The sequence below is a fragment of the Spermophilus citellus genome (assembly GCF_964194105.1).
Source record: "Spermophilus citellus genome assembly, chromosome: 8".
NCBI lineage: Eukaryota > Metazoa > Chordata > Mammalia > Rodentia > Sciuridae > Spermophilus > Spermophilus citellus.
The window spans coordinates 40,866,066-40,883,786 of NC_138189.1; the positions used below are offsets into that span (position 1 = coordinate 40,866,066).

At 39.1% G+C, this 17,721-nt stretch overlaps 1 protein-coding gene across 3 annotated transcripts in view; it reads right to left on the reverse strand.

The window, feature by feature from the left end:
* SCFD2 (sec1 family domain containing 2) overlaps positions 1-7,874 on the reverse strand; it is a 416,855-nt gene extending 408,981 nt beyond the window's left edge. For all 3 annotated transcript variants that reach the window (XM_081303332.1, XM_081303333.1, XM_081303334.1), the window contains exon 1: positions 6,908-7,874. In XM_081303332.1, coding sequence (XP_081159458.1) covers positions 6,908-7,745 — 838 coding nt within the window. In that variant the 5' untranslated portion in view covers positions 7,746-7,874. The remainder of the gene's footprint in view (positions 1-6,907) is intronic.
* Positions 7,875-17,721: the final 9,847 nt, after the last annotated feature.

The window sequence follows — 17,721 nt, forward strand, 5'->3', positions numbered from 1 at the left end:
TTTAATAATTCTGTTCAGGATAATGTCTCTTTAGCATCATTGCCAGAATTTCCATCTCCATCCCAGTGCCAGTGAAGACTAAGATAAAACCAAACTACAGCTTCTATGATAGCCATCACAGTAAACTGTATAAACTGATGCATCAATGAATATAACTCAACAAGTAATGCTCAATCAAGGACTCGATTTACTTTGGGAGGAAATGGACATATTGATAGACTCCTCCGATTTGAACTGCCTGAGAACTTGCCTGGACTATATATCAGTTGCATGCATTGTGAAATATCATCTGGTGCAGCGAATTGTGGTACTGCTGGCATATCTTTGCTGATCGTGTCACCAGTGATGCAATTTCCTTGCCAGCGCACCCCATGTTAATTGTGGTACTGCTGGCATATCTTTGCTGATGGTGTCACCAGTGACGCAATTTTTCCAAAGGAGCCGTCAATTGGCTTGGTGTCGTGGCATTTCTGTATCTTCCTCCCTTCTACTAGTGATGGTCTAAAATTTGGGGGCCAACAGAGGTGAGGCTAAGAACCTCACCCCCCCCACTGGCACCAAGGCTAAATTTGGGGGCCAACAGAGGTGAGGCAAGAACCTCACCCCCCCACTGGTGCATAGGCCTATCCACAAGCATGGCTGAATGCTGGACCGGTAGTCAGTGACGGGTTGATCTGATTGCAGGGGATTCAACCTAAGACAGGAGGCTGACGCCTAAAGGTCAGTTTTCCCATGACGGGTAAGAACCATATGTTGAATTGGACAACCTACCAGGCACGGTCCTTAAGCCACATTGCTTGTTGTTTAATTAATCAGAAGGGGGGAGATCCTGAGGGCCATTACCAAGTAGGAATGACGCATCGATTTCCTTGCGAGCGTACCCCATGTTAATTTCGCTGTTGACATTGCATGTGTGTTTGAGAAAGGTGACCCTACTCAAGGAAGAGGGTGGATCCAGGATTAGGGTGTATCCTGCAGTTTGAGGAAGTATAGTATCCTGGTCCTTGGGTTTAGGGCGTTCCCAGTTTAAGACCTTGGGTTTTAGGGAAGTTCGATGTTGAGGATTATTGCTGCTGGAAATAGGGCGTTCCTGCTACCTGAGCTCCCGTTGAGCTCTCATGAGATTCAGAGAGCATTTTGGGAAAAAAGCCTCGTGTAGTAGGTGAATTGGGTGGCAGCAGAACTGGGATTGCCCCAGAATGTGTGTGGAGGCCGGTGTGAGTTCGGGAATAAAGAATTGCTGTTGGGAATCTACAAAGCTGTGTGGTGGCTCGTGATTCTGTGCCCAGCCAAGACTGCGGCAACTTACCTCAAAGAAATATAGTGAAAATAGTAGATGATTATATATGCAGAGTGTGGAAAAAAAACAGTATACTATTAAATATTTGCAAGTATCAATAGTACCAAATTTCAGTACTTCAATGAATAAATATACAACTATACTTTAAAGCAATGATACCCCAGAACCAACAGCCACTTAGTGAATCAAAACTTAATTTTTGCCAGGTGCAGTGGCACATGCCTGTAATCATAGTGGCTCCGGAGGCTGAGACAGAAGGATAGCAAGTTCAAAGCCAGCCTCAGCAACAGCGAGGCACTAAGCAACTCAGTGTGACCCTGTCTCAATAAAATGCAAAACAGGGCTAGAAACACAGTGGCTCAGCGGTCAAGTGGCCCTGAGTTCAATCCCTGATACCAAAAAAAAAAAAAAGTTAATCTTTAATCAAATAACTTTGATTTAAAAGTTCAAATCAAGCTAGACTTCAGAAGAAAAAATTTAAATCCCAAAATTACCATCACTGCCTAACTTTTGATTTTGAATTTGAAGACTATTAACCTAGCATTCTAGATAATCTCAAGAGCCAGACCCTAATATTCTAGTGATGCATGAACCAATTCTTCCTTTTAATTGTGTCTGGAGACAAACCAGAAGCCAGAGCAGGCCACAGAATAGAGTGTAAATCCTCTGTGCAAATATGCCTGAAGCCTGGGTATCCAAGCTCCTGGGTAGCCTGAAGATGGTCAAAGCAATGCAGAATCAAAGGGATAGACAAATATGTGGTCACTTACTTCTCAGAAATTTTAACAAACATTCCATATGTTTTAAGTCCTGAGAATTTATCAACTGCTTCAGGAGGGCAAGGACCTTGCCTGTCTTGCTCACCACTGAGACTTAATGTTTATTTCCTTTCGGTATCTATATGAAATTGCTATCAAGTGGTATAAATTGAAATTTCAGCCAGACTCAGTGATGTACACTGTAATTGCAGTGGCTAAGGAAGCTGAGGCAGGAAGATCAAAAGTTCAAAGCCGGGCTGGGGATATGGCTCAAGCGGTAGCGTGCTCGCCTGGCATGCGTGCGGCCCAGGTTCGATCCTCAGCACCACATACCAACAAAGATGTTGTGACCTCCGATAACTAAAAAAAAATTAATATAAAAAAAAAAGTTCAAAGCCAACTTCAGCAACTTAGAGAGGTCCTAAGCAACTTAGCAAGAACTTGCTTTTTCTTTCTCTTTTCAATTGCTGCCTTGAATCTACACACACACACACACACACACACACACCAAAAAAAAAAAAAAACTCCAGTTTTGTCCCTTGGAGCAATGCCCTTTCAATAGTGAATAGTTTCACATGATTTCTTGAACCTAACATCTCCCCCCATACCAACCTGCCTAACTAGGTAAATTCCCTAATTTAAAAGACACTCTGGAAGTCAGACAACTAACAGAAGGATCCGTAACCAATGTACAGAAAGTGAGGACTTCAAAATAACAACATTTACAACTCTCCCTCAACAATTCTAAAAACAAAAGTAACAGAACTTAGACGTTTATAGAAATACTGAAGCAGGGCTGGGGATATGGCTCAAGCGGTAGCGCGCTTGCGTGGCATGCGTGCAGCCTGGGTTTGATTCTCAGCACCACAACAAACAAAGATGTTGTGTCTGCCGAAAACTGAAAAATAAATATTAAAAAAAATTCTCTCTCTTTAAAAAAAAAAAGAAAAGAAATACTGATGCAGTATTTTCACACCTGTATAGCTACTTAATGTTCATACTTTTTTCCAGTAAGAAATAAATCTTGAGCCTTAATTTCTTTGTTGTTAACTAACCTAACTTGTGAGAACATCAAAGTAATGTGAAAGTGATTTTTAGCCATAAAATACTCACATGATATGATTAATTAATATCACAATTTACTTTCTCCAGTTTTATTGTGTGCCCAAACTACAAAATGAAAGAATATTAAGAATCTGTGCACCTTAGTGCATACCTACTGTATCTGTGGGAATGACTAAAAAATCTCAAAAGCAAATAGAATGTGTGCTAACATGTATAAAAGTTTAGTTGGCAGCAACTATTAATCCACTTTCATTCAACAAATATTTGATGAATTTCTATTGTTTTCAAAGTTCTCTTCTGAGTGCTGGCAAATAACTATAAATTAAATAGAGCCCCTCCTGCACAAGCTCGCCTTCAGGTGGGAGGAGACAGTCAATCATCACTTGGCAGTGCCAGGCAGTTGGAAAAGCTATGACAAACAAAGCAGGGCGAAAGGATTAGAGAGGACAAAACAAATGGTCAGAAATGGTCTCTGAGGAATGAGGAACAGGCACTTGATCAGAGACTCAAAGAAAGTGAGGTACAAAATAAAGTGGATGCCTGAAAGAACATTCTAGGCAGAGATACAGAGGAACTTCAAAAGCCCTGAACCCAGGGGATGAGGCTGCAGCTCAGTGGCAGAGCACTTGCCTATGCATGAGACACTGGGTTCCATCCTCAGTACCACATAAAAAGAAACAAATAAAATAAATGCATTCTGTCCATCTACAACAACAACAACAAAATTTTTTAAAAAAAGGTCTGAGATTGGGACATGCTTGGCATGTCTGAGGAGTGACAGGGTGGACAGTGTATACCCAGAGTGTAGGTGTGAGGGGAGATTAGAGAAAATGCATGACATGCGTGGTCCTGAAAACAATGGTAAAGACATTAAATTTAAAAGTAGGCGTGAGATGGGGCTGGGGTTGTGGCTCAGTGGTAGAGCGCTTGCCTAATACTTGTGAGGCCCTGGATTCGACCCTCAACACACATAAAAATACATAGATAAAGGTATTTTGTCCTTTACAACTACAACTAAAAACTAAATTGTCCAACTACAACTAAAAACTAAAATAAAAAAAATAAAGGTAGGTGTGACAGGAGGCTATGTAAGGACTACAAGCAAACAAATGGAATGTCAGATTTGTGCTTTGATGAGATTACATAAGAAACTGGCTCCATGGACTACTTATCTGTATATTTTTTGAATTTTTATACATTTTAAGCTATTTGTTTTACTGTTCTAATACTTCTTTGAGGTTTAAAAAAGGAGTGCTGATATTTGAACACTAAATTTGGTGATGTAGAAATCATTGGGGGCCCTGACAAAGACAGTGTCTGGAAAGTATTGGAAAATAAAAGCCTAATTTAAGGGGAGTTGAGGGACAATTGAACCAAATGATTGTGGAGACAGCAAATATATAAACTCTTTCAAGTCTGTTATAAAATGAAGCAAAAAAAAAATCCCCAAATGGATTGAAGTTGGAGAAGCAATCAAGGGTCAAGAGAGGAGATGTTCTCTCCTGTTTGGATGTAATGGTGAAAATTCAGAGAAGAGGAAAAACTTAATCTAGATAAGGGGTATTTGACAAAGGTAAATTTATGAGAAGTAAAAATAGAGAGGGTCTGCATAGGTGAAAAAGTCGATGTTTGTAGCAGAGACAGTATATTGCTTTTTTTCTCTCTAATGGTACAGGGGGATTAAACCCAGGGGTGCTCTACCACTGAGCTATACCCCCCAACCTTTTTTGTTTTATATTTTGAGACAGTTCTCACTAAACTGAGAACTGGCTACTGAGGCTTGTTTCAAACTTGCCATCCTCCTGCCTTAGCTTCCCCAGTAGCTGGGATTACAGGTGTGCACCCTGCACTTGGCTACTTGCCTTTTTAATATAAAGGAAGAAACGAAAAATACACGTGTAGAGATATAGAAAAGTTGGTAGAGGCCTGGGATGTAGCTCAGCGGCAAAGCATTTGCTTGCATTCACAAAGTCCTAGGTTCAACTCCCAGTTACAAAAAAAAACACAAAAAGAGATAAATAAATAAAAAAGAAAAGGTGTTATTTGGTGATAGAAAATAAGGAAGTTTTCTAATGGCTTCTGTTTTCTCAGTGATTCTATAAGCAAGAAAGTTGAGCGTGAGTTGGGGATGGGGAAGAGATCTAGAAACTTCCCTTGGAGAAATTCTGTATGAAATGATTGCTATTGCGTGCCAATTTTGTTTTTCCATGGGTCCTTATTTTCTAAGTCTTCCTTGACTGCTTTATGCTACCACTTTTACAGGGAAGAAGCTATGCTTACTTCACTTATTCTATATGTGAAAAAAAAGCATGTACAAAGATTAGATATCGAAGACATAAAAAAGTTATTGCTATGATGCCGAGCAGCCAGAGCACTGAAGTCTTAGAGGAAAATGAAAAAAAATATACAAACTTCCTGATTAACTATGAAATAATAAGTCACATTTTTGGCATACAGGAATAGATGCATAAACATTTATACAATTTATTAAATATCTTAACAAGCATATACTCATCAAGTATTATAGTTTTAATCCTCTAAGCATCCAATTATGTTACAATTATTACTTATATTTAAATTACAGTTTCACATTGGACACCTGGTTTTCCCAGTCGAATAAATTTCCACCTCAGTACTACCATTGCTTCCCATTTTATGATCTAAAAATTCATCTGATTAAGGTAAAAAACTCAAATACTTTATTATTGTTTATATAACTTCTTTCAACCTTTTTAATTGCCTACTAAAGGGAATGCTTACCAATGTTAGTTTCCTGAGTATTCTTCCTAAACTTGTATGACTAGCATTTACTACTAGTAGCATTGTATCTACCTAGTTACAGAAAAATAAATGTAACCTTTGAAAATAAATGCACACGTCAAGTATCACAAAGAGTTTTTCTTTAGCCAATTTCAAGGTTACATTTGTCCCTTGTGTGTATAAATATTTAATACATTATTATGATTGAGACTACATACCCAATTGTTAACAGAATGTAAACTAAAGAAAGATCCGGGAGTAGTGGTATACACTTGTAATTCCAGCTACTCGGAAGTCTGAGGCAAGAGGATCACAATTTCAAAGCCAGCCTCAGAAACTTAGTAAGACCCTGTCTCAAAATAAGAAAAAATAAAAAGGGCTAGGAATGTGGCTCAATGGCTAAGCGCTCCTGTGTTCAATCCCCAGTACCAAAAACAAACAAACAAAAAACCTAAGAACAAATTAATAAATATCTGAAAACATTTATATACTTCTGTTTCATCTAATTTACTAGGAATATTTATGGGTAGTCTCATCTTTTAACATTTACAGGAAACTAAACTTCAACTGTCCATTATAATTTCATGTTTTGCTTTATAGTTTTCCTTCCCCTGTGTCATCTAACACCTCTCCAATAGATTAGAATCCTCTTATGAAAGATTTTTGTAAATGTTGGCATCTTGAAATTTTAGAAAGCTTCCAGGTGGACAGTTCTCCGTGTAAGCATAATTCCATTCTCCAGTCTCATGTAGAGGCAGTTGTTTTAATATGGCAATGAATATAGAAGCTATGTTTACCCATTACGCACACTCAACAAATTGTATTATAATTGATAACTTTCTTTTCTTGATCTCCCTTCTAAACTAAACTCTAAACTCTGAGAAATCAAGGACTGTGTCCATTTAGATCATCTTTGTCTCCTCAATCTCACATATAGTGAGAGGCCAATAAAACATGCTGAATCAATGAAAGTGTCTGCACTGTAGAGAGTGAATATGAATAACTCCATAGCAATGCCACTTACCTGTGAGATCCAGAGTTCTATCCACAAAGACCACAGATGCCCTGCCTGTAGCATTCTTCCTTCTGTTCTTGGCAGGAGCATAATTGGCCAGATCTGCAGCGATGATCCGACTGAGGGAACCCACAGCAAAACACTCTTCACGTACCCCTAAATGCTCACACAAAGAACTGAGACCCGACACCAGGCACCTGATCTGCAGCAGCAGCTTTGGAGTCAGGGTAGAGGCATCCACCTCACCCAGGCTTCCCAGCCTCCTCTTGTCTGGTCTGGCACTATTAAGGAGATGTACATCCTGGGGTAGCAGTGGGAAAAGGGAAGCAAAGGCCGGAGTTAAGGCAAGGTGCGGAGCAGCAGGGGCGAGCAACAATGGGACGTGCAGCACCTCGGCTGTGTAGTTCATGTTTCCCATCCATTCACACAGCTTCTCCTCCAGCTGCTCGAACACCGGATGCTGCCCCTCCAGCTCGGCAGCTGCAGCCGCTGGGACATGGTTAGCCGTAAGGTGGACAGCGTGGCTCACTGCTGTGACCACCACACAATACTGGAAGTGACTGCGGCATATTATGCCTCTTATGGTCTCCACAGTCCGACCTTTCAGCAGGCAGCTCAACACAAACACTGCCTTGGGCTGCTTGACTCCTCCACCAACTGCATCAGACTCGAACTCCCTCAGGTGAAACTCAGGACCACCCACAGCCTCTAGGAGCCGCGTGGATCCGCAGCCCCAGTGCAGGCTTTCGGCGCAGGCGGAGTCCAGGTAGACCACAGCCCGTTTCACTTTGGCCAGCACCTGCTCCCAGCCTTGCTGGGTGAAGGACACCACGCCCGGGGCACTCATGGCCGGGATTCGCAGACTCGGGAAAACTCGGGTGCAGGAACTTCTGGCAGAACTCACAGCTTCCGGAAATTGGGTGTCCTCAGACTTTGACAGTCAACACAGTACACGTGGTCCTGTCTGTGACGCGCCTGGTGACCGCGCACGGTGATGACGTCACTGAGCACTGATTGGCTAGTTAGGAGGCTAGAGGAAGGGTGGGCGGGACTGGGAAGAAATGGGCGGAGCTCCGTGGCCCTGGGCTTCAGCGAAAGTTCCGGAGAAGAAAAGGGGCCGTCTAGGAAAGAGCTGAACTATGCAACCTTTGTCCCCCATCTGTCTGCTCAAGTTACCTTTCCGTGCTCCCTGAGAAGTCTTAGGAATAATAAAACCTGATCTGCAATTTAATATCTTTCTCGGATATGAACACCTCTCTGAAATTACAGCCACTTTCCCCATATAAAAACAGCAACTGCTATGTAATAATTTGTAGTTGATAGGCTGCTATCACACGCGTTGTTGTGCACACAAACCTGTTTTTTGTTGTTGGTGGTGGTGGGTTTTTTTTTTTTGTTTGTTTTTTGTTTTTTTTACTTTTTTTTAGTTGTATGTGGTCTCAATGCCTTTATTTATATGTAGTACTAAGATAGAACCCAGTGCCTCACCCTTGGGAGTCACTGAGCTACAACTCCAGCCTGCAAACAAGCCTCTTAATAAACCTAATTTCCCTTTCTCCATCTTTTCACCTGCATCTCATTATCACTAAATTTTGAAGTGTTTCAAAACTCCTATAAACTAGTTCTACCTCTCCATCCTTGCTGTCACATCACTCAGCAATATCACTCACCTGGACTAACACAATGATTGTCCCATGATTTCCCAGTTTTCCATCTCTTCCACCTTGGATTCAGGTTTCTTCCTAATAAACTAAGATGGTCCTTCCATTTTACTGCTTCAAAGCTTCACCTGGTCCAGTTGCCTATAGGATATATCCACACTCCTTCAAAGTTACCAAATCCTTCATGATTTCTCAATTTCTCTGCACTGATTCTCCCAGCCTGGAACATTATGTACCTGCACAACAAAATCAACGATTGACTCTGGAGAGTTTCAAAGGCTCAGTTTGTTCAACCAATATTTATTAAACACTTAAGTGAAATCACTGTGCCAAACTCCAAGATGAAATGATTAATAAATCATAGGACTCACAAAGAATTTGCACCTGATAAACTCTTACCCTAAAAAACCATTCCAATTATACATTCCATGTGAGGGTTTTCCTAACTCACTACCTCTACTACCCTGTCCTCTTCTAAGTCTGCTAAGTACTTGCAACATCATTGGGTAAGTTTCAACATACCTATTTTCCTTAACATCTATTCTACTAGATTATGCACTAGACAGCAAGGAATCCCCCAAATTAGAAGAGAGTATGTGTTCTACAAGTGTTTGTTGAATGCTCAATTAATTACTTTAGATAGGGCAAAGGGGAGGGAGGGGAAGCGGGGGTATAGGGTATGGGGGTAGGAAAGACTGTGGAATGAGCCAGACATCATTATCATAAGTACATGTATGAAAACATGAATGGTGTGACGATATTTTGTGTTCAACCAGAGACATGAAAAATTGCACTCTGTTTGTGTAATATGAATTGAATTGCATTCTGCTGTCATATATAATTAATTAGAATAAATAAATTTAAAAATTAAAAAAATCCATATAATAAATATTCAGAAAACTTTTAATGAACTTGTCAGTGTTCCAGACCCTGTGTTGGGTATTCAGGATATGAAGAGAAGTAAGCTAATCCTTGTCTTCAAAAAGAATTATACTGAAATAAAAGAACTCGGGCTGGGGATGAGGCTCAAGTGGTAGCGCGCTGGTCTGGCATGCGTGCGGCCAGGGTTCAATCCTCAGCACCACATACAAACAACGATGTTGTGTCCGCCGAGAACTAAAAAATAAATATTAAAAATTCTCTCTCTCTCTCCCTCTATCACTCTCTCTTTAAAAAAAAAAGAAATAAAAGAACTCATACCAAGTGCAATAAAATATCACAGAAGCAATGATTTTTAAAAATACATAGGAGTTACTAGGGAAAGGAATAATAAATTCTGATTGAGTAAAAGAAAAAGGGAAGTGGTCAGAAGAAGTTTCATATAGAACATGAGTTTTTAGTTTCTTTTAAAGAAACCAGGTGTTTAGCAGGTGGACAGGATAGGGAGGAGTATTCCTGGTAGCCCAGGCAGAAAGTGCAACATGAAAAAAGTTGTTGAGGTATGAAACTGTAAAATGTGTTATTTGGAACTACAAATAGGTTATTTTAGCTGGAGTGCACTGCATAAAGAAAGGTCTAAGAAAAATATGAACACGTAACTAGAAAAGGAACAGACAAGATCATGAAGCATCTTATTTTCTATTCTAAATAGTAGCAGCCAATTGGAAACTGTTGAAGTCTTTGGGTAGAAATTGCTTGTTCACCTCTGGATCTTATTTATTTATTTATTTATTTTGGTACTAGGAATTGAACTCAGGGACAATCAACCACTCAACCACTTTCCCAGAACTATTTTGTATTTAGAGACAGGGTCTCACTGAGTTAGTTGCTTAGTGCCTCGTTTTTGCTGAGTCTGGCTTTGAATTCACAATCCTCCTGCCTCAGCCTGCCACTGCACCCTCCTGCCACTGCACCCAGCTCACCTCTGCATTTTAGAAAAATAGGTTAGTTACCAGCAACAACTATAGCTAAGAGTTGTTAGGGATAACAATAAAAGAGAATGACAGAGGGTGGTGTATAAAGAGATGTTTAAAAAACAATGCCAGGGCTGGGGTTGTGGCTCAGAGGGAGAATGCTTGCCCAGCATGCATGAGGCACTGGGTTCAATCCTCAGCATCACATAAAAATAAATAAATAAGGATGTTGTGTTCATCACTAAAATATATATACATATATATATATATATATATATATAGTTTATATATATATATATATAGTTGTAGTTGAACACAATGTCTATTTTATTTATTTATTTTTATGTGGTGCTGAGGATTGAACCCAGCATCTTGCACATGCTAGGTGAGCACTCTACTGCTGAGCCCCAGCTCCAGCCCCCCAAAAATATATTTAAAAAGATATCCTGTCTACTTATAACTAAAAAATAAATATTTAAAAAAAGAGTGCCAAAAGGTTTGGTGAGTTATCTAGCAGAAAGAAGGAGGCAGAAGGAGAATTTTAGGTTAGCACCCAGTGTGTGGATCACTGGTAAATGGCAGTGAATTATATTTGAAAAATCAGAAAAGCAGCAGATTGGGGAATAATATACTGAATTCAATTGGAACATTTTTTAAATTATGGGAACATATGCATATCATAAAATTTACCATATTAGCTATTTTAAAGTGTATAGTTCAAGAGCATTAAGTACATTCACACTGTTGTATAACACATATCCAGAACATTTTATTTTGCAAAACTGAAATCCTATACACTTTAGACAGTTCTTCATTTCTTTCCCAAGCTTCTGGCAACCTCCACTCTACTTTGTTTCCATTAGTTGACTACTTTAGTATTCCACATAAGTGGAATCATACAGTATTTGATTTGTTGTCTTATTCTAGTTAGCATAATGTCCTATGTTCATCTATGTTGTAACATGTGTCAGTATTTATATCCTTTTAAAAATTGATTAATATTTAATGGTATGTATATATAGTATCTATCCATTCACCTGTTAATGGACATGAGTTGCTTCCACCTATAGGTTATTGTCAATAATACTGCTCTGAATGTGTGTACCAATCTCTATATCCTGTCTTCGATTCTTTTGTGCATATATCTAGAAGAAAAAACTATGGAATCATACAATAATTCTATTGTTAATATTTCAAAAAACATTAGCTCTGTTTTCCACAGTAGCTGCAACATTTTATATTCTCAATGACAATGCACAAGGGTTCCAATTTCTCCACATTCTTTCCGACACTTGATACTTTCTGTTACTTTTAAAGTGGCCATCCTAATAGATATGGAGGCATATTGTTTTGAAGATATTTGAGGGACATCTGGGTAGAAACATCTAGCAAGACATTGGATATATGATTCTGGATTGCAGGAAATAAGTCTGGTATCTGGGGAGTCATATGGTATGCTTGAGTTAGCTTTAAAGGAGCATGAAGAAGAGAGATGATAATGATAGAAAACAGAGCAATTTCTCTGGGCAGGCAGAATTACAGTATGTGTGAGAAACCATGGGGGAAAAGTGTTTCCAGAATAGCATGATCCATGGTGGCCAAATGTCAGAGAAGGGGAAAAGGAGATAGAATCTGAAAAGAATACACAGGATTTGAACCTGTGCAGGAAGAAATTACAGACATGATGAGGAGCAACAGGGGTGCAGGTATAATCTTTCCAGGATTCATGGTACAATCAGGCAAAAAATAATGGTGGGCATTGTAGTATAAAAAGATGAGAAATGATGTCCTTGTCAATAAATTGTATAATTGAATATCAGTTTAAGTGAAAAGTAGGGTCATCTTTCTGCTAAATATTTTCTTTCTTCTTTCTTGTGTGCTCTGCCATTTAGCCACACCCCCTTTACAGCCCCTGATCCTTTCTACTAAAATATGAGATTTCTGGGAATGCACACTAAATGGAACAAAGGTAAAGATTGAATTAAATGCATCATTGGGAATCAGATCTGCAAGAACTGGAAAGGAATAAGCATAGAGATTGTCTCAGTTCAAGCTGCTAAAACAGAAATACCATACACTGGATAACTTGAGCAATAGAGATTTATTTCTCACAGTCCTGAAAGCTGGGAAGTCCAAGATCAGAGTTCTGGGATTGACTAGTTCTGGTGCGGAACCTTTTCCCGGTTTGCAGGTGGTTGTCTTTCAGCCATGCCATCATGTTGCAGACAACAAAGAGGAAGGGAGCAAGCTCTCCTGTCTTATGACGGACATGATATTCCTCCCTATCCAGGATGGCTTCTTTTCTCCCCAAGGACCATCTTCAAACACCAGCATATGGTGGATTAAAAGGTTTCAACACAGAAATTTTTTTGTGGGGGTGGGGGACACAAACATTCAGTCCATAGTAGAGATGTGAAGGAACAACACTACAATGTTGACAAAAGATGAAGAATGGGGGGATAGGGAAGATCCCTAAATGTTACTTAATGCATAGCCTATGTAGCCTCATGAAACTTTAGGACATACCAGACCATGAAAGAGCTTGTAGGTCCCAAGGATTTGCATTTGACATGTCAGAGGAAGCCATTGAAGGGTTTGTGTTACTTGAATTTCAGTATGGTAGTAGAGGTGGAGAGAAGACAGATTTGGGATATATTTTGTATATATTTTGGTTGTATTTTATGAGAAGACCTAAGAGGACATTGCACAGTATGAGAGAGGCGGATGAGGAAAAAAAAAAAAAAGAAGAGGAAAGGAAAAAAATGATTCTTTGGGTTTGTGTTGACATCATTATTTGAATAGTGATTACTAATATGAAAATGGTGTTTTAATCAGCTTTTTTTTTTTTTCATCTGTGGCCAAAAGACCTAACAAGCACAATTAAAAGAGAAAAAAGTTTACTTGGAGGCTCACCGTTTTAGAGGTCTTGGTCCAGCCGGCTTCATTCTTCAGGGCTCCAGGCTCGAGGTCAGGCCAAACATCAGAGCAGAAGAGTGTGGCAAAGTGAAGCAGGTCAAGACCTCATATCAGGAAGCAGAGACTCTACTCACCAGACACAAAGAATATACCTCAAAAGCACGCTCCCAGGGCCCCATCGCCTCCAGCCACATCTTACCTGCTGTCAATTACACCTAGTTAATCCCATCAGGGGATTAATGTACTGATTGGGTTAAGGCTTTCATAGCCCAATCATTTTACCTCTGAACCTTTTTGCATTGTCCCACATGTGAGCTTTTCGAGACATCTCATATCTAAAGCATAAAGGAAATTTGGGGAATATGGCAATAGGATAGGACAAACTTGAGAAGGGAATTCACAAATTCTGTTCTGAGCATAAGTTTGAAATGCCTATTAACTATCAAAAAGATTCATCTGATGAAATATCTGAGTGATGCTGAGAGTCTTGAGCTCAAGAAGTGAAAACTGAAGGTAGGAATTTGAGAGTCTTTGGCTCCCAATGATGTAGGTGGTACTAAAAGTCATGTAACTGGATAAAATGTCATTGATATGCAGGGTAGACAGAAAAGAAAGCCCCCCAAAAGTGATTTCTTTGTCTCAGATGTTATGGTGGAATAGAATAAATTCCTGCTAACATGATCTGCTTAAGACTATCACAGTTACCTTATTAAAATGTGATTTGTACTTCTCTGCTCAAAATAGTCAGCAATTCCTAAAAAAAAAAAAAAAAAAAAAAGAAATCAAACATATTTCCCTTAACCTTATTTCTAAGTCCTCCATATACAGGATCAGTGCTTGGCTTAAAGATTCACTGACCACTTTCCATGTGATGGACATTATGAGACAAGATCTGGTGACTACACAGATTAAAACAAAATTTTGTTCTCATCCTTAAAGGGCACACCCAGTTTACATTAACAGTGTATGTGTGAATAGGAGACAACAGAACTTTCTAGAAACAACTAGCAATACAAACTGTAAAAAGGATGTTAAGATGCAGAGGAGGATGGCTAACTGGGACTAATTCATCACTGAAGTACCAAAAAGAAGACAGGGACAGCTCTGCACAGGTGTAATTATTCTGGTTGTTCAAACAAGGATAGGCCTAGAAAAATAAATAAGTAAATAAATAAATAAATAAAAACAACTAAAAAAGAAAAAGAAAATGTTGGAGGGGTGGTGAGGAAAGGCCTAACCCATAACATGGCACCTCCTGGCCTCTAACTGGTCAATTTCTTTGATGTTTGCAACTTCATTTAACTTTGTTATCCTTTTAAGCACTGGTTATAAAACATTACTATATCAATTTACTGACATGAAACTAAAGAACATTGACATGTAAGTGACATATCTAAAGTTGGCAGCAAATAGGACAGTTGTGCCCAAATGCCATATCCCTGAAAAACACCTTTTTGAGTACTATATTTCCACACGCTGGTTGCTGTGCAAGACCTTTTATTTTGATTCTCAACTCTTGTCATCATTTAGCCACCGTTTAATCATTTTAATGAAACATTCCTTGAGAGTGCTTCTCAGGGATAGATACATTAAAATCAGATTATTATTATTATTATTATTATCATCATCATCATCATTTATTTATTGGGATGGAGGGTCTTGCTATGTTGCCCAGGTTGTAAACTTGTGGGTTCTAGTGATTCTCCCTTCTCAGCCTCCAGAGTAGCTGTGTACAGAGGGGCACCACCATGCCTGGCTTATTATTTTTGTCAAGAAATAACAGATCACAAAAAAAAACAATAAAATACTAAACCAAAATGATCAAAACAAATGTAGTAGTTTGATAAGGTTATAGTTTGCCGCAGTCTGGCTGGGCACAAAATCACGAGCCACTCAAGCAGGAACAAACTTTATTTCTAAAACTCCCGCGAAAACCACGCACTTGGCCTTCTTCCGGGACACACCACACCAACCAGCAATCCCTCCTCCGGAAATCCCTCCTACCACACTTCCCCAACCAACGGGTACTCTCAGGGAGTCCAGGGAGAGCTTCGAAGTAGCAGGCTGAGGCAGACAGCAGGGGTCTAATATCCAATTGAATGCACATCTTAACACAATCATTATCATCTCAATGGCTTGCTGGTGTCACCTTTCAACCAAAAATACCATGCGTCATTCCTACTGGCTAAGGCTCTTAGCAATAGTGTATAGGGTGGGAGGAAGTGTATAAAATATCTTCAAACTATGTATCTTTGACCTCCCCACTCGGTGAGTAAGCAGATAAAGACACCTTTAACTAAGGAAGTGTAGTCATGCCAGAAACTCAGTTTGGAAGCAAGGAAGGAAGAGGCCTTTAAAAAGTGGTTATTAGTGATTTATGGGCTTCTCTGCTTATAGAAATGTTCATTTTCAAAGCTAAGCTCAAATGCTAACCTCTACCATGAAGGTGATCTCATGCATCAATTATTCTTCACCAGTTCTTTAGTTCAGTTTAAGCAATGCCTTGAAAGGGAAGCCGCTTTCAGGCAGCTGGGAGACGAAAAAACGCCCCTCAGCAAAAAGCAATTGGTTCTCCCATAAAATCACCAGTCATTAGGGATTTTTAGAATAATAAACAAAGAAAACCTTCATTCCATTTCTTTCAGCAAAACCAAGAAGGTCCATTTAGTGTTTTGTACCATGCAAGAAATGGAAGCAACAAACAAGATGCCCTGTTTGAGGGAGGATTAGGTCTAATGAAGAGTCTGAACTGTACAATGTGATCAACTCACGCCATGGAAGAAGCACAAGGTCTAGACAGGTGATTAGCTCTGCCCTACTTATTCTCCAATACCACTGACCTAATCTACATTTCGTCACCATTTCAATCCAGGTATATTTGGGTTCTTTGAACATGCCAAGAATTCTTCTACCTCAGGGCCTTTGCACTTCCTAATTCCTTTGTTAAGTCTATTCACACAGGAATCCACAGGGCTTATATCCTGTTTTCATGCAGGACGCAACACTTATATCACTCATTAGAATAACTTTTTCAGACTACTCGATATAAATTTGCATCATCCCTCTTCATCACATTTCTCTGGACATTCTTATAGCTTATTCTTCATAATTCTTAATATTTTTGTTGTTGTTGTTGTCTGACTCTCAAAAGAACGAAAGCCCCAGGAAAGGAAGGACTTTTTTTTTTTTTTTTTTTTTTTTTTTTTAGCCCACTGCTAAATCTATGTAATTTTAAAGAGTTCCTGACCCTCAGTAGACTTTCCACAAATATTGATTGCATAAGTAAATAAATAGGAAGAGATGAAGTGGGATTTAGGAAAGATTTTACAAAGGTAAACAGAATTTAGAAGAATGTAAGGAATTGCTTTCAACAAAGTAGGTAGAGGTTCATTCAAAGATAGAGAATTAAAACCACATGGCTTGTTTAAATAACAGGAGATGGTGTGGAATTGGTGGGGTGTAAACACTTCCACCTTTTCCTTGAGGGAAAGTTAATTGCTTACCACCCTCTGTCTTTCTCAATAAACTGAGAGCTTTTTAAGGGCAATCCTGTTTTACTCATGTCTTTATTTTCCACCATCTTAAACAGAGCAGGTACCAATGGACTGTGGAATAAAGAAACAATATTTATTCATTAGAAAACACACACACAAAAAAGTCTGTTCATTGATTTGTACAATCAAAATAGATTTCTTTCTTTTGAAAAATGAGTATCCCACTTGAAACTTGTAGAATTAAGGGACTCTTAGAAACATCTAATTCAGCTTTCTAACTTTGTAGGTTGATTACCCAAGGTCATACAACCAACTAGTTAAGAACTGGAATTCTATTTTTAACACAACCAATGTCATCTTGAGACATTATTTATTAAAATAAAAACTACCCATTCTTACGATCCAGCTTGAGGAAACACTTTGATAAAACTTCAAGAAACCACAAGGATCTTTATTGTAGGATTTCTTTCTTCTGGCAAAAGATTTGAATGCAATCATGTGCATCAATAGCAAAGTAGCCATACTCACTTTGTGATAGCCATGCTACAGATTTTTATCAGCTTAAAAAAAGACACATACTAGGACTGGGGTTGTGGCTCAGCGGTAGAGCACTTGCCTAGAACATGGGAGAGGCCCTGGGTTCGATATTCAGCACCACATAAAAGTAAATAAAATAAAGGTTAAAAAAAAAGGCGGGGGACATATACTAAAATTAAAATGATCGTCAAGACTTTAGTAGGTTTAAAAAAAAAAGAGCAAGTCACAGGATGGTAGAGTACTATACTATGCCTTTTAAGGCTCCTCAACTTCAAGTTCTTCCAACAAGACACCTGAAGTAAATGTACGAAAAATTTCAGAACAATGCACAACAAACAAAAGGGTGACCTCTGAAGTTGAGG